Genomic DNA, 23,049 nt, shown 5'->3' on the forward strand with positions numbered 1-23,049 from the left:
CAGGCAGAGGCAGGAAGAACTCATTTCAGCACCGACACCCTTTCTGCCAGCAGTTTTGAAGAGCACCACCATGGCAAAGATTTGATATTGAGGTACATTGGTGCAATCAGGAAGTCTCTTGGTCCCTCTGAGAGCCCATTCTGTCTTTTTCCACCCTTTATAACCCTAAAAACACCATGAGGGGTGAACTGTTCATTTTCTGGAAACCTCCTGTCACCCAATCTGGATTTCCTCAATGTTACAGGAGCTACTTGCTCTGTGGTGGCCATTCATAGTTTGAAAAAAAGGTGAAGCCTCAGCTTACCTTTTCTGGCTTAACGATGCTACAGTATCTGGGTTAATTCTGAACCCAACAATAATGCAGACCTCAGCATTTGCAAGCGCTAAGAAGGGGTTTTATAAAAATTTCTAAAAAATCTGCAAGCCACTTGTATCTCTTCAGTTACAGCATATTAAAGATGCCAGGAGACCAGTACCGCAGGGAAAGAGCCGTAACTCCTTGTAAAAGGTAAGCCACCACTCATCTACACTGCCCTCCAGCTTTTTTGTTCAGGTACACACTGTTCCTCGCCAGGTGAATATTTTTGTTGCAAAGCTGACATTTACAGTGGCCCTGGCAATTCCTCACTGCTCAGAAGTGCTCGCAGATCCCTTTGTGCTGCAAGAAGGCTTGGATGCATTCCTTCCTGTTAAACGAGAATAAACTGCCAAGGCCTGACAGGCACACCATGGTGTCCTTCTTGAAGGAATGATTAGCCATTCCCAGAAAAGCTCAGCAAAGAACACAACTTGTCCTTCTTTTGTAAGAGTTGGCACAGGTGCCTCCCATTTTCCCTGGCACTGGCACAGGCTGTGGTTAACCAAATCAAGCCCTTCGCTGCTATCAGCCCAATCATGACTGCTGAATCATCATATCTAGCACAGCCTTGGCTCAGACATACCAAATATTTGCTTTTACCTCTCCCTATTACAGGATTTTTTGAGATACAGGAGGAAGGAGCAGCCCAAAATAGTGCCAGTAAAGCCACATACCCACCCGTCCCTGAAAAACCCAGTATGTTAAACAAACCACCAGGTAAGAGCACCACATCCTCACTGAGGTCCCAACACAGAAAGCACCACAGAGCCATTTTGGTGACTGGGATCCGTTATCTCGTAACCATCCCCTACCCTGAAGAGTATCACTGCTCCCAGCCCCTCACAACACGTGGACAGGAGCCTCCAAAACTACTGAGGGATGCTTCCTCATGAAGGGCACATACTGCTCAACTTACAAAAAGCCCTAATCTTTTAACAGGAAGCACTGAGATAAATAGAAGCTTAAGGTCAAAAAGGACAACTGTTTCTGCTTTAAGTACAGAAATAAAACATTTTTCTAACTCTTTCCTGCACCTTTAAATTCTTCTCCTTCTTGTATTTGTGGAGTCCTTTTAAAACTTATTTGTGAAGGGTTCATCTTGTCTCTTCTGAAGTTAGAGTCTTGCAAGAGATCCAAAAAGAATACCTTTTAGAAACTCAGTGGCACCTGCAATCTCAGTCAAGAGACCTAAAACAACTGGTGAGGAACATATCCCACGTCAATGGATCTACAGACCAGATTGGGAATGAAAGGATACAACAAGCACGGCCCCAACTCCAGCAAGGCAGTCAGCTACAGACTGCAGATCTATGCATCAGACATACTGTATCTGCAGAGACAAAGAAAACTCAAAACAGCAAATAAATAGCACTCTGTGACAAGAATCCATTTTTAAATATATTGTTTGAGCAAAATTATCCTGTAGTACTTTGAACACTTAATACTGAAGTATGTTTTCTTAGTGTAAATGAGATGGGACTTCAAGCAACATGGTCTAATGGAAGGTTCTAGTGGGGAGAAATCTCTGATCACAGAAGTAGGGAATGGCAGAAATATGAACAAAAAAGGATTTCATTGATAGAAAGGGGTGACAGGAATATGCTCTGACTAAGAAAGATTACTGTACTCCTGGCAAAACATTAAGACACCAGACACTGCAAAGTTACAAATTTATTTGTTTCGAAATAAATACAAATACTTCATTAAGAAACTTTTCTTGATAGACTTTACACAATAGCTTTATTCTTTCTGGAAATTGTCTGTTCTTCCCACAAGCTGTTATGGATATTCTACACAAGAGCTGAAGTTAGTCAATATAAAGTAACCTAAATGGTGTTCTTCTGAACAAGCAATCCCAAAGTATTAACATTTGCTATTTTAACTGCTCAGCATTTGAGTTTTCTTGTTTGTGTGAGGGCTGCAATGCAGCAGGTACATACTGGAGCTCAGAAAATCCTGTCCCACTACCTACAAACATCTAACTGTGAAAATCTGACTGGCAGAAAGGTATCAAGCCACTAGCATCAAAGAAAGTAGCCCAAGGTATCAGGAGCCTACATAAAGATGCAGAACCAGCAGATTGTTACATTTATGCAGTCATTAAACACTGTATTTCACAGATACAGTGTTGCTGCTCCACTATTGTGGAATACACTTATCAGCACCAGTGAGATCTCATCAGAGTTTCAAATCTAGCAATTAGTGGCAGTTGAATGTACAGTATCTAATTACATGCCATCCCACAGTTATTCATCTCTCCTGACAAAGAACAGCTGGATCTGGCTTTGCTTACAGAATTCCAAATTTATCACAATTGTGCTGGACACAAAAACTTGAGGTGCAAAGAGAAGAAGCTGTCTGAAGGGAAAAATCAAGCTGTTTCTGCTTTGCTGGCATGTACGGCTACCCTGCTTGTTACAACTACACCAACTTCTGCAGTATGGTAAACCCTCTGGCCCAAGATACCCAGCAAGAAATGCTACCTCGCTTATTAAATTTAAATCCTGTCCTCATTAGGGTAAGTGGGTTTTAGGGGGGGGGGGGAGGAAAGGAAGACAGCAACTAAATCTCAAAAAAGTGAAATAAAAAAGCTTAAAGATTTAGTTCGTCTCAAAGTCACATTAAAATCGCCTATTTTAGTAGTATATTACTGTACATAGGAAAACAGGCTTGAATACTAATGAATTAGAAGGCCTATAAATGCACAATACATTAACTTCTCTATCATTTGAAGTCAAGCTATATACAATGAATTCAACTCCAGCTTCAACATGAGGCCATAACACATTTGTTTCCTTTTTTAAAAGCCATCCATAATAGTGATTTATTTTCTCCCCCTCTTTGAAACTCATCTCAAATTGTGTCAGTTTACTTCAAGAGAGTAAGAGATAAAGGGGCACATAACAGCTTTGATTTTAAAGGAGGATATTAAGCAAGTCTGGTTTGACTCTGAAGTGTTTACAACCACATGAGCTTTTGGCAAGTATCCTTTAGAATTTGGCATCCATTGAAGGAGGGCACAATAGCAGCAACTGTCTGAGTTACAAGAATAACGATAGAGCAAATGAGATGCTTTTCTTTGGTCCCTGTCAGACCCTGGTGAACAGAGTTCATCCTACAGAATAGCTTGAGATTAATACCAGTTATGTTTTTGTGATACACAGGGGGCATTCCATTACTTTTTCACACTGTGACCAGTTTTAAACCTCCCACAGCCACCTAACAGGACACTTCCATGGACTTGGGGCTTGATTGTTCAGTGTTGCTTGCCGAGTTCGGCGTCAGCTCGATGCGTGTGTCTGTGTGGGAGCGGTTCCTGGCACCATCCCCGGTGTGAGACCGGCTCCTCGTGCCTTCCCCAGTGTGAGACCGGCTCCTCGTGCCTTCCCCAGTGTGAGACCGGCTCCTTTGTCCTTCCAAAGAGGTTACGCTGGAGCCAGAAGCAGTGCGGGACCTCATCAGCCTGGTCATGCTAGCAGAGGGGACTGGAAGAAGTGGCTTTCATTAATGACTTGCTTCATGGTCTTGGAAGGAAGCCCTTGCCTTCCTCTCCAGCCTTAACCACCCTTGGAGAAGCCTTCAAGGTGGAATATATACTTTTCATGGTATCTCCATGTGCAGAAGTACCACCACTGCTCCAGACATACAGTTAAGGAGCCCAAACTACTAAGGCAAAATTGGTGGCCAGGGCCGAGGGATTCAAGACAGAGCTTTATGGCACGTTGCTGTGGCTGCAACAACCCAGAGGAAAACTCAACACTCAGACCTCCTTCAGATGTTTCACCCTTGCTGGCAGCCCAGGCTAGCAATGCATCTACACAACAGCAGTTGTCAGAAGCACATACATGAGGAATAAACAGCTACAAATCAAAGTCTATGAACTAAAAAGGTTTTAAATGTGTGCAGTATATGACTCGTATCCTGGGATGCAACAAGGGGATACCATTATCAATATCGACCTTAAAAATATCAAGATCAAGTAAAGCAGGCATCTGTGCATGTAGGCTGCCTACAAAGCCCTCTACTATGTGATTTGAACAGAAACCCCTTTGCCCATACACCCCAGGTGTTTTATTTTCCCTTGCAAATGCATATACAACAGGGAAAGGATCACGTGACTGGGACCAGGGGATGCTCCGGGTGCTTAGACACCCAACAAACTTTGGTAGCAAGGTGAACGATTCCATAAACCCAATACTTACTGTATCCCATTCCCTGAACAAAGTATTTGAAAGCTTCTGCAAGCTTGGCAGGCTGCAAAAGAAAGAGTATTATTGTACGCAGGGTTCAGGAAGTTAATTACATGACACTATTATAGATGCCATGGATGCCCTATCTCAACAGGGGTATTTTAAATATTCTCTGGGTTCTACGGAATATCTGAAAATTTCATTTACATGAGAGAATTCCACCATTCTCCTCCCTAGTCTGCTCCCCTGCCCCGTTATTTTACCAAATGGACACAAGTGTTTGAGAATGAGATTTCCAGAGAAGCGACTACATGTGGTCTAAAGCCTGGCCCAAACTTTGCTTGCGCAGTTACTGAGGCAGGTGAGCCAAAGTAAAACAACTGGCCTTACAAAATACACGAGCAGTTCATACAGGGTCAGTAACTGAGCATTTCCCAGTCAGCAGAGGACAGATTCAGCTAGTCAGAGCTGCGTTATGTTTAGAGGGTGGAAATGCCTAGCAGGAATACGCAAGCGTAACTGCCTGTGACTGACATCCTTGCAATGAGACACTCCCTGCCGCTGACGCAGGGGCCAAATAACCCTCACAACCCCAATTACTGGGCATGCCAGCATCGCCTGTATTTTTTTGAATAATTCTATCAGAATCAGTGCAAAGAATGGACTCTGTATAACAGAAGCAATGCACACATAGTCCTGTGTGGCTGTAAAAAAAGCCTTTTCACCCCTCCCACTGTTGGAGCACACGCTGCCTGTACAGGGACTCCTCAGCTGAAGGTAATAACAAATTCAGCTTCTTCCTTCAGTTTTCAAACACCACATTCCGTTGCTTAGAAATCCATTTAGATGTTAGGTCACATTCTGAAGCCGATTTACAGGTCAGCTCTTTTAGCGAAGCAACACTACAGCATAGGTAAATTTTAACTTTCCCAGCCCGGTTTTATTAGCAGCCATGGAATTTATGCTTATATATATTTCAGAAATTCCAGTTCATTCTCAGTGGAGTCGAGTCAGTGTATGCAAGAACATAGCACTTATTTCCTGCCTCCCACTTTCCTGATCTATACTATAAATAGCCCAATTAAGAATATGTTTTTAAAACACTAGTGCCTCAAGCCTTTATCCATGTTAGCTTAGTAGATAGGCATAAAATAATACCTCCGCATTCCTACCTCAGACCTTTACTTGGTTAAGACTTAATTAGTGGAAATAATATCCCCTCCCAACCTTAATTTTGCGCTTCATTGCTCTTTAAAGAAAAAAGAAAGCTCAGATGACCGACTGACATCATTACTCATGAAATCATAACCATCCTTTTGGCTGACATTTGGGAACAGCAAGTACCCTACAGAAAAACACCCATTTGTTGCAGTCTGACACGCGGCAGAACAGGATTAGGAGAGTTTCCGTCAGCCAGATCCTACCTGGGAAACTTGAGGAAGCCCACCACAGTCAGCCATCTGAAATGGGGATGAGAACAGCCTGTTAGCATAATGCCAGAGGAACTAATTTATGCTCAGGACATATTATAATGACCTTTTTAGCTATCTGGCAGAAAAACATTTCTTTTGTTGCGCGACTAGCATACCGTGTAGATGAATGCATCAAAGCAAGCAGTCCAATGTTTATAAAAGATATGACTGCACCCCAGAAAACCCCAAAGTGTCTTGACCCTCAGGCAAAGCATCGTTTGGAACTACAAATGAATGTTTTTTGCTAGGCTGTGATTACCGTTTCTTAGAAACTAGCCTATTAGTCCCGGTTACACGTTTGACTCTGAATTACAATAACGTGACTTTGTATTGACCTGAGTAACAAACGGGGGAGAGAGAACAAACACCTAAACCTCAGAGGTGAGAGGGAAAAATGGTTTGCTGAGATTGCGGATGGCAAGCATCAGCCTGACTTGCCAAGGGAAGCAGGGAAAGCCAAATTAGAAAAGCTATCTTGAGTGCATGCAGTATTTTTGGAGCACTTCATTTTTCCTGCCACTCCACCCCTCAAAGTCAACCCAACAAAAACAGTCCTGTTCCAAGGCACACCACAAGCAGAAAACAGTGGAGCTGTAAATTACAGGAAACCCCAAATCCTATCTAGGATTACTTAGCAGCAAAACAGGCCTGCGGCAGGATTACCCCTGGACTGAGCAAAGGCCGGCCACCAACACAGGATCAAAGATAGCGTTCAGATTTTTTTTTCTTAGGGTGGGTCCGCCATGTCCACGTGGTGGTTTAGCAGTGTAACTAACTCCTCAATGTTAGGAGGAAAAAGCATTTAAAAATAAGAAAATCATTGTTTATTATAATTTTTACAGGCCAGTTCAATAAGGAAAGATGCAGTCAAGGATCCCAGCAGGATTATGACCAAACTGGTTTCACTACTTGTATGCTGTTGCATTCATTCCACCTCACCAGCAATGAGCTGAAGACTGCACCCATACTCTCGATGCCATGTATCAGCCAAAACCTTTGCATGTCATTTTGTTGTTTGGAAGTGCATTTTATCAACTTTTTGGAAAAACAGAACAAGTAATTTCCAATCATAAGATGTCCTGGACTGTGCCCTGACAAAAGGCAAGATGACACAGCTGTGGCTGATAGCCGTCTGTCCACCTGACACTGCTGCTGAGGGACAGGCAAGCACAGGACCAGAACGAGTTGGTTTGCAATTCCACTCTGCTGATGGCTTTTTGTAAACCTTTCAAAATACCTCGAAATCAATTTTGCCAGCTCCAGTCAAATTCATTATGGGTATGTGAAATACTGAGCATTTCAGGTCTCACCCCCAGTGTTTTAAAATGGAGGAGCTGAGAAATTCCCTGTTGTTACCTTGACAAGAAGCCCCCAGGCTCATTTATCCCACTAAAATACTCTCACCCTGAAGGAACTGCCTTTCCACATCAGAACCGCATTCTCACTGTGTTATCTGTACTGCAGCACATTGCTCTGCTTTTTCAGTTAAGCCAGCTGATTTTAAATGAGTGCAGTGTTTATTTTAAAAGAACAGCTTTTGTTATTACCTTCAGAAGTGTGGTCCTTGTCGGGTCCAGCTTTGAATTGCATTCAACCTGTATTAAAGAACAGCAGTGTAAAGCATTATACATAACTAATTATGAATTGCTGGATGAGAACAGATTAAATACCTTGTTTTCTCACTTAAAACAGACTAAATCGAGTATTGTGGGCTTTTGTATAAAGATTCTATGTATAAGTATATACATCCTTAAACCCGAGTAGGTCAGTTCACATTTCTGACTGTATTCTTTCCCATGTAAACACCAACCCATTAGCTGGGAATTAAAGAGATTTTTTAAATCTGTTTCTGGGCCTCCAGTGGCAACAAGTGTTGTTTATCTTGTGATTTGGGGTCATCTGGTAGCATCCCAAGTGGTGAGCAGCCATATGGCCACAGGCCAGTAGACTGGGCATGCCCATTGAGGCACAACATTTGAAGTCATCCAGTCATCTGGGGAGAGTTATAATGGTCAAAAAGAAGCTCTTCGCTTCCACAGTGACCCAGGGCACAGCTCCAACACCAGAGAACAAGTTAAAATACCAGCAGCAGATTCCTCTCTAAAGGAAAGTATTTGTGGTTCACTGGAACTGCTGTGGCGATTGTTCCTAATGCAGCAGCTATTAAATAATGGTGATCAGACAGAGGGGACAAGCAGTGAGGAATTAATGGCAGCTCTCCCGCGGTCTGAAAGAGGAGAGCCAGCTGGGCTGAATCGATAGCCAGCGAGGTTGCTGCGCGGGCGTGAGCTCTGCCGGCCTCACACAGCTTCTTGGCTCGCCTGCCCCTCTGCACGGCAGCAACGCGCCTCGAGATACACACCACCGCATCCACCGCCGGTGAGCTGTCACCAACCACCAAGAGGACAGGGCATCTGCAAGGAAGGACACAGAAGCAGTCGTATTATCTCTCTGACCTGGCCTGGACTTGCCCTAACCTGCATTTTGTGTCACTGGAAGAATGAGACAGTTACGTGTGTGAAATTGGTTGTGTTTTTACTCCTGACACCTTAAATACACATCAAACCCAGTGTATTAGCTGCAGATCTACTGACATGCTCTGATAGCTTGCCCGAGAGCCTGTCCTTTTCCCCACCAGCCCATCAGCCCTTCCTAGTGCTCTTATTCCTTGTTTTATAAGAAATTGAATGTGGGTATCAGCATCAAAGTCTCATCCCCTCCCCCTCCCAGGCTTCTGAGCTCCGACTTTTTGACTTGTCCATCCAATTTCAACCAGACTGGCAGAGGAGCAGATTCCCCAAGTCCCCTGTGTGCAAGCACCAGCAGATCAGCAGAGAAAGACTTGACAAGTGTTACACTGCACAAGTTGCAGCCTAAGTAAAAAGCTATTAGCAGGAGATCTGGCACATGGCCATTCTCACACTTGCTCCATCTCCCTGAACGTTTTTTGTTTGGTTGGTTTTTTTTAATAGTTTTGGGTTGAGATTTTTTGGTTGCATAGGCACAGCTCAAGTGTATCCAGAGCTGTAGTATCCGTTAACTACAAAGTATTTCTGGATGAAGGTAAGTACATCTACTTTTCACATACTTATTCTGTAAGCCCAAGACTACAGATACACAGTGACAGGAACTACTTAACTTTCCCCTTCAGCTGATATGATCGTGAAATCTGAAGAGGGGAAGTCTTCCTAATGGTGGCCCATGACTTGCAGTAACCTCTTATCTCCTACAAGAAGTTACGAGATCCTTTTCTAGCACGTAAGCACATTCAGCAGCAGCTCTGCCATGCATACGCAATGCGCCTACCGATCACACCTCTTAGCTCACATCATGTACAGGTGAACTGGTAGGAAATAAGATACTTACTGAAGGGTGACAACATTTATTCCAGGAACAGGGCGCTCAATTTCTAGGTCTCGCCGACTAAACAAAAACAAAAAAAAATAAAATGTAGAGGATAAGGCTCTTGATACACTGAAATTTTACAGATACTTCCACATCCTTCTAGTCTATAGACAGCACTTTCACATATGTTAATCTGATACATCTCCACAACTGAGGAAGAACTGCTCTTAGCCTGAAGTATCAATGCCTTAGTTCAGTCCCACTGTACCATCTTTCTCCCCACAAATGCACAAAGTCCTTCTCCCATAAGCAAACCACCTGAGATCCCTACACGCATAGTCAAGGAGAACTTTATATTGGGGGGGAACGCAAAGAATTCCGCCACACAAGTAACGCCATCTCTAAGAGCTTGACAGTCTCTTAAAACAGTTTCCAGTTAGAAATCAGGTAAATGTATTTACCTGTTGTAAGAGTTGACAAAGAGATGAAGGTTGGTTTGATTCATATCATTAATAATATGCTGACGATAAGTATGGATCAGGTCATGGTTGCTGTGAATCTCTTCCTACAGTGGAGACAGAATCATTCAGAATAGGGGCTATTTCTGAAAGGATCTGAAGACATGACACAGCAGTCGTCTATCAGACTCGTATCTACACAACAGGAGTGCACCTTTAAGGAAGGGACAACTTCTAGCACCCAGTGGCATCACCCAGGATCAATGTTAGCCTCTGACTGCAGTACCATGTTTTTCACTTTAAAACTTCAGTATGTTGTAATGACAGGATCTTACAATTGCAAAGCACGTCGTTGTGGTGCTGATGGTTACAGTCATGCAAGTGTGAGGTTTTAAAAACAAAAAAAAGGCTCAGGGTAAGAAGCCTCAATAAATGTTTCCAGGCTAAAGCAAATGTTGAAAGCTTACAAACACATGTGATGTGGAGCTCAGTTTCACAATGGTAAATAACTAAGCTTCAAGGACTTCAATCACTAACATTTTCAAAGTTTGGTTCTAAACTCTTTATAGACTAGTTCCTTGTTCCGCTAGAATGAAGTTTTCCATTACTTTGCTGTACTTGAAACTGTTAATAAATGCAGCCTCAGAAAACAGTATAGCGCTTTCTATTAAAGTAGGCTTGCGCTGAAGAGCACCATTAGTACTAAAAACCAGCTTTCTCAGTTACAAGTATATTATGGTATTAAAAAACCAAATATGTATCTGTGGGGTAATTCTGCTCAGAACAGGGGCACCTATGATGCTTATACTCATGTTTCAGTGTTGGCTGTTCGAACAGGGAGCTGCCCCTACTGGAGCTGTCATGACCGAGATGCACTTGAGTCGCCAGGACACAGCAAGCCCCATGGCAGCATACCACCTCCAAAATACCAGGCACACAAGCGTGAATCCTATCTCAGTTTAACTTTATACTTTACTGTTTAGGTGAAGGCTTCCCCCTCTCCCCAGCCCCAGGAGGTAAGTACAGATGACTGAACACATCAGACTAATCTCTTCAACATACCTACCTTTCCAAAAAGATGTGAAATGACCATGTCTGGTAAAGCATTTGTCCAACCTGAAATCTGAACAGCAAGATTATTTAAGTAGCTGGTATTAAAACAACCCCTGAACAATTGAAACCTTTCAATTACCCATAAGTGGACCCATGGATGTTTCTCTGCTGTCCTCATACGCACAGTATCCTGGACTGATTGTTTTTTTCCCCTCAGCCCAACTGAAACACTATTAGGTGCTGGTTTTGTTTAAGTCATTCTCACAAGATGTCTTTATTAATGCAGTTATATAGGGAACACACTACCAGTGGCACAGGTATATTACGGAACCACTCCCTGCAAGAACACCAAGCAACCCAGCCAGACTGGTGTTATCTAACCTCACTGCTCAACTTGCTCCCTAACAACCCACACTGACAATATGCTGGAGCTGGTACCTAAAGCTCACGTCCCAGGGTATGTGCACTTGTTTTGGATGGACAGAAGGATACAGGGCACCTGCTGTACTCTCAAGGTCAGCAATACTTGACAGGTGGAAGACAGAGGCACAGATATGGAAGAATTTAATTACAGTGAGACACTGGGTGAGATAATCAAAATGGGTCAGCTGGTACATCCCAATGTAGAGTAGTTACTAAATATACTTCCATATCAAACTTAGCAAAATAAACTGCTATGCAAATTTTTTTTTAAAAAATAAGCCTTAAAAAAATGTTACATCCCACCTTAGCAAGTTTCTCTTAGTATTACAAGGTTATCATTACATTTAGTATCACCCTAGACACTCACAATAGGTTTGACTATGTGGGTAGTTAAAAGATGACATGCTAATTTTTGTACTCAGTGTTTACCATTCACTTAAACATGGCCCTGAATGATACAAAGTGCCTTTCATCAGTTTAGCCTGAAAAGTATCTTAACAGGTTAAATCTGAGTGACATGTAATGTAACATTTACACTTATTTATATATACTATATATATATAATATATATTCCAGGAAGATTTTTGAGACCAGTTCTCAGTGCCTGTTTTCCCACACTGCAATCTTTCTTCTAACTACAGAAAAATACGGCTAACAGAAACTTCTTTATATGTGAACATTCTCACTTAAAAATCTGGTTGTAGGGACAATCTGTCCACAGTCACCACAGCTAATGCCCTTTTCTGAGTCTTGTTGGCATCGAAGACTCAGATGATTGAAACCTGGAAAGTGTTGCTCTGAACATTTTTCTGTGCTTTTGTTCACCTTTTGGACTGTGCTGGTAAACAAAGCCATGGTCAAGAAAGAACTGAATGTTAAACTACGCCTGAAGTTTACTTGAAAGGGAGTTGTTTCCAATGCTACTCTGCACCCAGGTTAAACTAGGTTTTCCTCAGCCTTTACTAGCTCTTAAGAACTGCCAGTATCCAGTAGCTCCATTATACCACGGGTATCTGTTTCCTCAAAGTACTTATTTTTATCACCAGCCCTGCAGGAGGTGTGTTTGCAAATGGAAGAATAAACCCCATAGGAATCAGCCTGGGATATTTTGTGTCTGCAGCCATGCCTGACACACGAGCTTGCCCAGCTTCTCATGCTTGACAGGCTCGCAGTGTGATTTATTCTTTTAACTTAAAAATGTTTACCTTAGTTGCTGCCCAGTCCATCCAACCTTCAGCACAAGGGTTTACATTAATGAGAACTAATCCCTCCACCATCTCCGCATGGTTTAACTGCAAAAGAGAAGATTTAAGATTCATCACATTTCCTTTGCAACTTGACAGTCAGCTGAAAAATTAAATTAGCAAATTATCTCCTGGGGAGGAAGGCGGTAGGTCTAGTTTTATCTTGCACAAAACAAGTATATGTATGGGAAAAAAAATTTCATTGAAGCAATTCAACTGAGCAGCTGGAGAACATTAAGATTTAACTTTTTCTCCACCCTCAGTTTAAATAGAGAACTCCCATTAAAAAAACCTTCTGCAAATTAACTGGGTAGAGCCCAGGCCTTAAAATGGAAAATCTGGGTCTCCTGGATTAGCTATCCCGCAGATTGTGGTATTTCACTTAGAAGCCTAACTGCTTACTTAAATGGGCACGGCAGCGCAGGAAATTTCTGTGCATGCTACGGGGCAGACAAGACATCAGGGAAATCAGGTTCACTGCTTTAGGGAAGCTCCACAAAACTTACAGCAAATCTGGTTAAGATGTAGGCACCGGCTCCAGTTCCCATTCCTATAACGGTCTTCAGCCTGCGCAGCAACAGAACGGAAGAGGTGAGTGGGTAAGAGCACTGCCAATAACCAAACCCACATCAGCAGCCTTCCCCTTTCACATGCCAGTGCGTATCTGCAGAAGGGTGGGTTGCAGCTTGGGCAAGCCCTGGGCCCTCAGCAATGTCACTGGCCCCAGTAAAGGAGCCTGATGCAGCAGCTGGTTTGGTTTTGGCAGACTGGCAGGACAGTGGTCCTCATGCATTGCAGGGCAGCGGCAACTCTCACTTCTCTTTAAATATACTGAGCAACCACAGCATTGTTCTGATCCTGGAAGGAAATGGTTAGCCTCTGCCAGAAAAACTTCAAAGATACAGTCCTGAAATCTGAAGGCTAAGTACAAAGCTCCCCCCTTCCCCAGGCTCCCCCTGCCCTCCCCAGTACAGCTATCCAACTGGGATGCTGATTTCTCTCTGACAGGGGGCTGGCAGGGAAACATCTCATGGTATCCAGCCACTGGGGCGATTAAGTTTAAACTTCATAACCAAACAGGGCAGAGACAAAACAAATATTTGCATTAACTGAAACTGGTTTTAAAGCATCGCCTTCAAGGTCTTAGAAAATACATGGAAGGGAAGACTAGATAAAACCACTCAGAAAAACAGGTTATACAATGCTTTTGGGAAAATACCTGAGGATCATTTTCATTCTCATTAGCAATATTCAAACAAGGCTTTGTAAGCACACAACAATTTGATTTTCAAGGAGACAACATGATCCTAGCACTTTTTTGAGTGCAAGAGCAGAACTGGCAACCCTGTGCCTCACATTAGGCACTTCAAAAAACACATCTCTCCAGAAGTTAGTGGGGTTAAACTGATCCAAGGTACTGTAACTGCTGGTTAGAACAACTAAACAATGTCTAAACTGGGGTGCTGGTCTGAGATTAAAAGCCCCACCAGCAGTTTAGCCTGTCTGTTCTCCAAGGCTGCCTAACCCTGAACACCAGGTTCTCTCTGCTTGGTCTGAAACCCCCTGGGAGGTGCCTGCCTGTGCTTTCCATGGTGTACCGGGAGCACCACCCTGCAGGGAAGGTACATCTCCTGCTAAAGCTAAGCTTTAAGGGAGGACACACAAGCTCGTGGCAGGTAGACAACAGAGGAACACTGCCACAAGGTCCTTTGACACTGGCAAACTGGCATCCGCGCTCTGTAGTAGAGGCGGCTCTGGAGGAGGTTGGAGTGACCCCCTAAGACACTCAAGCCACAGGAGTGGAACAGTAAGCCTCTTCATGCGGGATCATGGGGGGGGTTCTGCCAACCCCACAGGAAAACGTGGGTTGTTACAGTGGGAAGAACAGATTGTCTGTGCCCTGCCCCTGTAAGGGCAACACCGAAAACACTGGAGGAAGCCCCTAAATTAGGCACGTGGGATTTCACTCGAAGTTGCTTCCTGTTTAAAAATAAACAGACATTTCAAAAGAAGCCAAAAAATAAGCTCTTTCAGAAACAAAGGCAAAAGCAATCCATCTCCAACTGAGGAACCAAAGGACCACTGCAACTGTAATTCTACTAAGCAAAATGCCAGATAGCCAGGCTGAAGCTTCAGGGGCAGCAAGATTACCTGCTCTGCCCTGCTCTTTCGGTGTGCCACGCATAGAGAAGAATCAGGAAAATAAGTAAATAATTTTGCACTCACCCAAACTGCTTCAGGATTCCAGGAAGCATTTCGGCCAGCTGATCCATGGAGGGGTACACGTACCTACAAAAAATATGAGGTCGTGGAGTTATTACAGCACTTCCAGTAGAGTAGGCTGTGATAGTTCAGAGACACAACAGTCACTGTAGATTTAATACCAAATGTGCTCATTATGAGATCACTGACAGTATGGCCTGGGGTTAAATCAGGAGCAAGCACAAGTTGTTTAGCAGAAATATGAACATAATCTATATGGCACTTTATGCGAGTTACAGGATGGTAGATGTTTGGTCCAGCTGAGAGCTAAACAGACCGTAATGAATCTCTTCGAAGAAAAGTTAGCACTTAATCTATGAAAAACTTTGAACTTGAGGGTTGAGTTTCCAACCACATTTGTACTTCTGGTCCACCACAAAAAAGTCTCCCTGTGTTGCAGAATCACAGACTACAGCAATGAGATTCAGATCTCTAGCAAATAATTTGCATGTATGTTTTCAGGTACACACACTTGACAAAGGATAAATGAAGATAGGTTTCTATCAATATTGATGGAGAAAATGAAGGCATAGGAAGAGCTATGAAGCTGCTGAGGAAGTTCAATAAAAGCAGCTGTCAGTTAATGCTCCTGGTCATCAGCAGAGCAGAAATAAAATTCTGAGCAAAATCTCAGCTAAGCAGTGCATGGAAAAAATTCCATCTGAAGTAGTTGGAGAACGTCTGCCTAGGATGTATCCAAATCTTTGTTTCCAGTCAGGATTACACCTAATGATTCTCTAGTTTACTCTCCAAAATAAAAATGCCCAAAACAGTGCAAAATTCCTTTATTTTCTTCGATTTTCTCATTGGGAGACTAAACCTTGTCATGACAAAGGCTAGCGTCGCCTCAAGAGCTGTGACTTGACTTGAGCATGCTGGTCTCCCAGCTGGATGGCTGGGAGAGGTAACACAGCTTCTTGTACTGTCATTGCAACGTTGTTAAGCAGCAGCCTTTACTAGAGATATCATGATGATCCCTACGCAGCTGACAACTCCCCAGTGTTAAGGCTTGTTCAGGACATGAGGGTTAAGACACTTAAAGGCTCGTGATTCCAACAAATACGAAGTGGGATGACTGAAATAGCTTTGTAGGCTGCTCTGGTAGACGACCGGGCCATTGCGGTTAACACTAGCTGAGAACCTGGCCCATTGTGACCTCCTCAGCATCAGACCAGCTTAAAAATTAAGAAGGGAAAAAGACTGGCTCATGCAATAAGGGTACATATAAGCTCCTTAGTACTTAGTTCTTAAAGAACAACTATTCCTTGCCTTGTATCCTCCCCTGGGCATGTTGCCTGCTCCCTTCCTCAACCAAGATGATTCCTACCAAGGGACATCTTAAGGCACACCTCTCTCATTTGACCTAAATGGGACAGGCATTTTGGCAAAGACAGTGCTCATGGTACACAAGGTTTCCAAGAGTTACAGCATCCTACATGACATGCAGTCAATAGTACACAGCTACCTGTGACATTCTGTGAGGGTACATCACTACTGTCCAGCTTGGATCTTCCAGGTAGGTTATCAAGTCTATTTATCAACATCTACCATGCTGCCATGCCATAAAATTCCATGGATTTAGGAAAGGCATTAGCCACTATATAATGGCCATCTTGTTTACAGTAATGATTCAATTTTGTATTTGTATTCAGGATGTCATTACGAAACAAGGTTAACTCAATATTTAAATTGATAGATGTAGACAGCTGTCAAGGAACCGCTTTACAAGTTATCAAGTTATCTGAGATAAAACACAAAATTACAGCCCCAAAGTCTACTGCAAACTGGCACGACGCAACAGAGCTCCCAGAGCTCTAGTACCTTAAATACCGTATCAGGATTTCGGTTCAAAAGCCAACTACTGTGTTTGCTGCAAGGGCTTTTTATGTAAAGTGCAGAACAAGATTCTCTTTCCGGAAAGAGGATAGCTTTGAAAGCGAGGGCCATTTCCCTGACAACTCACCCGGCCTGGAAAGATGGTGCTCCATCCTGCTGACCAGGTGCATCCACATGGCAGACTGCAAAGTGCTGGGTGATTTCCTGCATATCCTCAAAGTTGAAGAGAGGATTGAAGCAAGTTTTATCTTGAGAAGGAAAAGAAAATACAGAACAATTGTGCAGAGGGGAAATACTAAGTTGCAGCTGCAATAAAATCATTCAACCTGTCCTGCAGGTTAATGAAAATTCAGTTCAGTCAGGCGAGCTACATTAGAGCCTGGGAAAAGTGGTAGTCCTTTTGTTTCTAGGGAGGAAAGACCAGCCAAGCCCTGCTACAAAGCAACCTGTGCCAACTTGCTTTTACACCTTGAAGCAGCACCCCTCAACAGCTCCTTCCTCATGGCCAGCTAAGGTTCACCCATGGTAATCTGGTACCTGCCAGAATTTTTTGCTTGGAACACTAAAATCTCAAAGAATTATTCTTTATGCAAAGTGAAAATACTAACAAAATGCAGTCAAAGAGTACTCATCCCAGGTTTTAGCTTAAGATTAAATCATCCATTTACTTGTCCAGTCATTTTTCTTTGGATTGTGTCAAAACAGATGGAGGAAAGAAGTATCCAAGGCTGAGATCGTGACTTGTGCTGTTGCCCAAATATTACAAGATAAACATTACATGATTGGCTGCTGCAGGCAGCTCAAGACAAAAGTGTCCTTCTGGGATACTCACTGCTGTAAGCTCCCAACTTTGAGGTAACTTGATTTCTAAGCATTATTTTTGTGGCAAGAGGGTTAGCATATTTTCCTCCTGCAGTGCAAAGCATGAATTCTGTAGCACCATCTCTGAGATGCCTAGAAAACAGTTCAGTATTCCCTGTGTGTTTCTAAATGTCCTCACACTTCAACATACCAGCAAAATCATTTCAGTATACAAAATATTTTTAGCTAAAACCAGCTTTAGGAGAACATGCAAGTTTGGGAGCAGGTTCCTCCCCTTTCGAAGGGAGAGAAAGTTTATTCACCATAAAGATAGACTTTGTAACTCTAAAAAGAGGAGTCTTATTCAAAGATGGGATCCAGATGAAGCTCTGCCCCGATCCACTGAAAATCCAAAATGAAGTAATGCAGTTTCACAAAAAACAGGCAATAAAACAGAATTGTTTTCTTTTGAGTAATATTGACCACCCTGCAATAGCCAGACTTTAAGGATCTGCAGGTGTTTTTAAATGTAAATATTGATAACTGATTGAGAAACAGTAAATTATGTTAAGCAAAGAGTACTGATGAAAGAACAAATCAGCACAGATCTGCGTATTAGGTCATTATATTCTTGGGTATGACAGATAAGATAAAAAGGCACTTAAAGTTCTTAACACTGGCTAAGGACACAATGCCAGCACTCACTTCATCATCCTGATTCGACATGTAATTCTTATAAACCCATGGCAGCATAAGACTGGTTATCAGACAAGAACCCAAGACAAAGCACCAGCTATGTTGTTCTCAGTCCTGCTGGCAAGATACCCTCAGCCCTCCCGCAGATGTTTTTACAGCATTTAGACGCAGTCACTATGAGCTACCAGGGATCTTCTGCTGAAGTGAAATATTGCGAGTAATAACTTTGCAAGGATAACAAAAATCTGAGCGTTAAACTCGCTATAAGAAAGGAATTAGGTACCATCTAACAGGTTGCAATCCACGTCACAAGCAAGAACCTGGAAAAGGTTTCCTAACCATCAGCGCCTCCACACCTTTGGTTACAGCAGTAGTGTTAAGGAAACAGGCTATTAAATCAATCTACTCACGATTCAGCCCAATATCATGGTAGGTGAGGATAGCTGGCCGGTTCCCCCTGGGAGTCCCACACATGGTGACATGGACCGAGCCATGCACAGTCTCCACATCTTGCTCCTGGCAAAGAACAGGAGGAATCTGTTAGGGGCTTGTCCAAGCGCTCCACCAGAACCCCTGCCACAGCAGACCGAGCACGAGTCCTGCCCCATGCCAGGGTCAGCCCCCAGCCCATGCTCTCCCACCCCGTGGCCCACCATGGTGAGGGCTCTCCGCTAACGGCTCACACCCAGCTGCCACCTACCCCAGCCCACAGCCAACTACAGAAGCACTTAAGCTGCCAGCTCTAACCAGGTGCTGAGGGAATAGTTGAATAGTTTTTAACCTCATTAAAAGGCAGCAGAAGAATAAAATAATAATAAAAGCAAGCAGTGCAACGGTACCTAAAATTAACAAGTTAGCAACTATGACTGCAGACGTTTGCGAAAAGTGCAAGTTGCCAAGATAAAATGCTTCTGTTTTCTAGGAAAAGGACTTTAATTCAGCATGTAACTACCATTCCACAAAGAAAGTGGTATTAAGTAGCCTATAATCACCACAGAGACCTATCGCATGTGGAGCCCTGTGATTATAGTAGCCTTCCCCAATAAGAGTGACAGCCACATGTGTTAGCTGTTACGTATAGACCTGAGCATAAACCCAGCTGCCTGAAGTTTGCTATAAGCACCATAACCACACCACTGTTGTGATTATCAGAGAAACAATGCTATTATTTAATGTAACAGGAGTTTATGCCATTTCATGATCTTAAAGCTAAGGACACCTTTATTATCCAATCCAAGGCTCCTGAGGACCATCTTTTATTTACTGGATAGCTACGTATGTTAGACAACTTGGGTCGTACTAACATCCACAACGTATGGAGCAGGGTTTTTTTGTTTCTTTTGCACTTGAACTTCAGATAGGTGCTTTAAAAAAAGCTAACACGTAAAAGGGAATCGCAAAACAACAGTTATTTATGACACTTATTTACAGTACTGTTACATTCACGTAAGAGTCAAGGCAGTATATATTAGCAGCCGGTCTTAGCATTTTACCAGACTACTTTATTTACTGTACAGGACACAGGTATATCCACGTCATTCAGCACCACCTACTGTTTGCTGCTGCTGGCTTGACTTGCTCTGTGCAGTAATACCCAGAGGCGAAGTCCAAGTGAAATTCAAATCATTCAAAATTATGATGTAGATATCAGAGGCATTCAGCCTCTGCTAAAACCTTTACAGAGCAAAACCGAGCTAGTAATTTGATTGGAATCTCAGCTCCTTGATTTAGTACATGGAATATAACATGCATTTTGTCAAAAATAAGGATGCTAGGCAACACCATTCCACATTTCACCTATTTTCCTTGCTATTACACATTTGTATCAGTTTTAAGTAACAATTACAGCAACGATTTAAGATTCACGCACCCCACCGTGTACAGTGGGAGAGCTGAGCACTGCTGCTACCTGAACTATACTTTGCTGAAACACTAATTTTCCGCTTTTGTGTCTCTGTGGGGATTTATTAGTCTGCATACTCACTGCATTATTTAGCAGGTAAACTGTATCTTCCATATCCAGCACCATCTTTAGGCAGAACAGGGTGATAAATCCAGCAAGCAAGGCAGAGGACAGTAGCTGGTTTCTGCTTTGCCCAAACAGGCAACTGGGTTATATAGAGAAGCTGCCGCCCTGCGTGGGCTTATGCCTCCCATAACGCCCAGCTAGAAAAAACCGCCACAGACTAGTTCATGAGGATGTCATTCTTAAATAGGATTTGCCTCAGGTTTGACCAGAAGTTACTTACTTGACAGAGCTCAGACATCAAAGATGAACTAAGCCTCTGCCACACAATGTACAAAGTGCCGAATTTCAGACCTGGGAATTAGTACAGTCTTTCCTGTTGCTGCTACCATCAGCTCTAGATAGGTTTAGCTTCATTTCAGGTTTTGTGATCTCAAATGGTAGAATACCTCAAACTTCTTCTAAAGTAAGTTAGATGCAAGTTCTTTCCTAAAAGTGAGGATTAAAGTTTCCAGTAGGGACAAAAGATGTTGAAATATTAGTGTAGAGTCAGAATGACTCTGCCGAACATCCAAACTGGTGACTTTAAGTGTATGAAATCTAGTATTTTCCAAGTTAGATAAACAACATTTAATCTAATGTATTCCTACATCAGTCATACTAATGTCACTAAGTTTCAGTTTTGGCAGGAAAATTTAGATATATCCATTATACAATACTACAGAAGAGATCTGCAATAGATACCAATAATAACAGAAATTAATTTTCCACATTCCTCTGTATTTAGATAACTTTCAATACAAAGCATAAAACCCAATAGTCTGGCAACCTTTAACACCAGTAATGACAGTGAGCAATATTGTGTAGCACATCTCCTGCTGAGTGTGGAATATAGAGATTATTTCCTCCTCGGTTAAAGGCCAATAGGCATTTTGTATGATCAGATTTCTATTGCTAGATCCTTCCAGTAACAGCACTGAAAGCCTGGAGTGTGTTTCCTTAGGAGGGACCGCCTTTCAAGATTTGGGCTCTTCCTCCTTTATGCATGAAAGAAAAAAATAAAAATCTGTTCATGGTAGGTAAAGCCAGACCCTTGAACCTGCACATCCCACTGACCTCCACAGCTAATTCTTGTGGAACTAGAAATCTGAGTCTAGTTCAAACTCAGTGTCAACTAAAAATAGCTCAGAGACAACAGGCAACCATACTCCTAATTACTGGCATAAATCACTATCAGTTTAACAATTGGCTTAATTCCTCATTATTTTCACAGTAAGATTCCCCTAATTCAAGAGGGTTATGCCATTTCCCATTACTGTGAATTCTTAATGGCAAATAGCCAAAAGGTTCTCTAAAAAACAATCAATTCAAAGCAGTTTCCTCAGTGACATCAAACAAACAACTTCACATCCCTATTGATCCTATTAAAGATCAAGAGATTTGTCTACGTGATGTAGGGATGGATGTTTTCAAAACGCAGAGCACTGAAAACAGATGGCAGCACATCCCAATCAACATCAACATTATAGTAAGAGGCTCTTCACCAACTGATTTGTATTAAAACACTATCTTGGAAAAAAAAAATCCGAGGTACACTAATCCGATAGAAGGATAAAGACAAACACACCATCTGTTCACATCTCTCACTTTGACAGAGGTGCAGCCTTATAGTGCCCTAAAAAAAGCACACAAAACCATTTTGATACGTGCAATTTAAGAGGGGCTATCTTAGTTTGAAGGAGCTGATCTGTTCCAAACTAGATTTTATTTTTGGGTCAAGTGACATTTTTTTGACATTTTGTCATGAAGTTGGAAGGGGGAGCTAATCTCTAAGTTGGTAACAGAAGTATTCCTTCCCCTCTCTACCCTGCCTAAGGAAGGCATGGATTGAGGAACGTGTTTATGAACAGGTTGTTTTCTAAAGTATGCGATTTTAACCAAAACGCTTTAGATTTCTAAAAAGGAAAACCATACACACACTGCACTTCTTGCTAAAACTACTGTATTTTACATTTTAAGTAAAACACTGCATTCCATCAAGATTATTTTAAAGCTTTTAAATATGCTTAATCCTCAATTACCATCTCATGCATTTGTTTTAATGTATAGTATTATGCCTGTTAGATACACCTCCCTTTTCTTGCCTCAGAACTGAGGGAAATGCTTCAGAACTTTTAAAGAGGATTTAAATGGCTTTTGAGTTGTTAGGATGCAGTATATTTTAAGTTCATATTACTTAAGAAATTTAGTATATGCAGGTACTAGTATATTATTTTTCACTTTTTTTTTCAGTATCTTGAAGATCAAAAATATTTGAGCTTTTTATGTGGTATTGCAATGCTAGATTTCAAATCCTTTTGCCCTGAAGTTATTTAACATTTTCCCCCTAGCTTTTTCTACTTCAAAATATTGTTTCAATTCATCTTGTGCCTCTTTAAAACCCCAATGCCCACCTCTCCAGGTATTCTCTTTTTGTTTGTTAATTTAGATTTCTATTTTAAACTAGCAATATTAAGAAAACAGTTCCCCAGTTGAGGCTGTGAGTTGGGTACATTAATGTGTGATGACTTTAGATGCAAATGTGACTCTGCTAAGGTGAAAGCCAGTAACAAAAAATTTGGTGCAGGAAGTGAAGCAGATTATTGCTGTAATTCTTCCCAGGGATTCTTCCTAGTCCAATTAGCACTGGGTCGCACTGCTCTGCAAAAGCACAAAACCACGACCACCCCCCAACCTTCTCCTTCAGGGACTCAAAAGGCTGAGGAAATGCGCGTAACATGCTGCGATGCCCCAGGCTGCACCCACTGACAGCAATGGGACACCCACCCTGTGGCACCATGAGGACCAGCTGACTTGCCTCCCCTGGCAAGGTGGCTCCTTCCCTCCTCCCTTCACAGGCAGGAGACAAACCCATCTCTGCCACCTACAGCTGCCACACAGCTTGG

General features: G+C 42.4%; 1 protein-coding gene across 3 annotated transcripts in view; it reads right to left on the reverse strand.

The window, feature by feature from the left end:
* Nucleotides 1-2,011: 2,011 nt before the first annotated feature.
* NDRG1 (N-myc downstream regulated 1) overlaps nucleotides 2,012-23,049 on the reverse strand; it is a 74,509-nt gene continuing 53,471 nt past the window's right edge. Inside the window, exons 1-14 of one of the 3 annotated variants that reach the window (XM_037382302.1) lie at nucleotides 20,123-20,481; nucleotides 18,549-18,654; nucleotides 16,769-16,889; nucleotides 14,770-14,832; nucleotides 13,050-13,110; nucleotides 12,505-12,591; nucleotides 10,890-10,946; nucleotides 9,827-9,930; nucleotides 9,387-9,443; nucleotides 8,383-8,434; nucleotides 7,568-7,615; nucleotides 5,973-6,008; nucleotides 4,561-4,612; nucleotides 3,578-3,843 (exon numbers count right to left, since the gene is read on the reverse strand). In XM_037382302.1, the coding sequence (XP_037238199.1) occupies nucleotides 3,578-3,843; nucleotides 4,561-4,612; nucleotides 5,973-6,008; nucleotides 7,568-7,615; nucleotides 8,383-8,434; nucleotides 9,387-9,443; nucleotides 9,827-9,930; nucleotides 10,890-10,946; nucleotides 12,505-12,591; nucleotides 13,050-13,110; nucleotides 14,770-14,832; nucleotides 16,769-16,889; nucleotides 18,549-18,654; nucleotides 20,123-20,167 (1,155 nt within the window). In that variant the 5' untranslated portion in view covers nucleotides 20,168-20,481. Of the gene's footprint in view, nucleotides 3,844-4,560; nucleotides 4,613-5,972; nucleotides 6,009-7,567; nucleotides 7,616-8,382; nucleotides 8,435-9,386; nucleotides 9,444-9,826; nucleotides 9,931-10,889; nucleotides 10,947-12,504; nucleotides 12,592-13,049; nucleotides 13,111-14,769; nucleotides 14,833-16,768; nucleotides 16,890-18,548; nucleotides 18,655-20,122; nucleotides 20,482-23,049 lie in introns of those variants that run through there. The other 2 variants (XM_037382300.1, XM_037382301.1) reach the window with 2 other exon arrangements.

The sequence above is a fragment of the Falco rusticolus genome, chromosome 3 (assembly GCF_015220075.1).
Source record: "Falco rusticolus isolate bFalRus1 chromosome 3, bFalRus1.pri, whole genome shotgun sequence".
Lineage (NCBI taxonomy): Eukaryota > Metazoa > Chordata > Aves > Falconiformes > Falconidae > Falco > Falco rusticolus.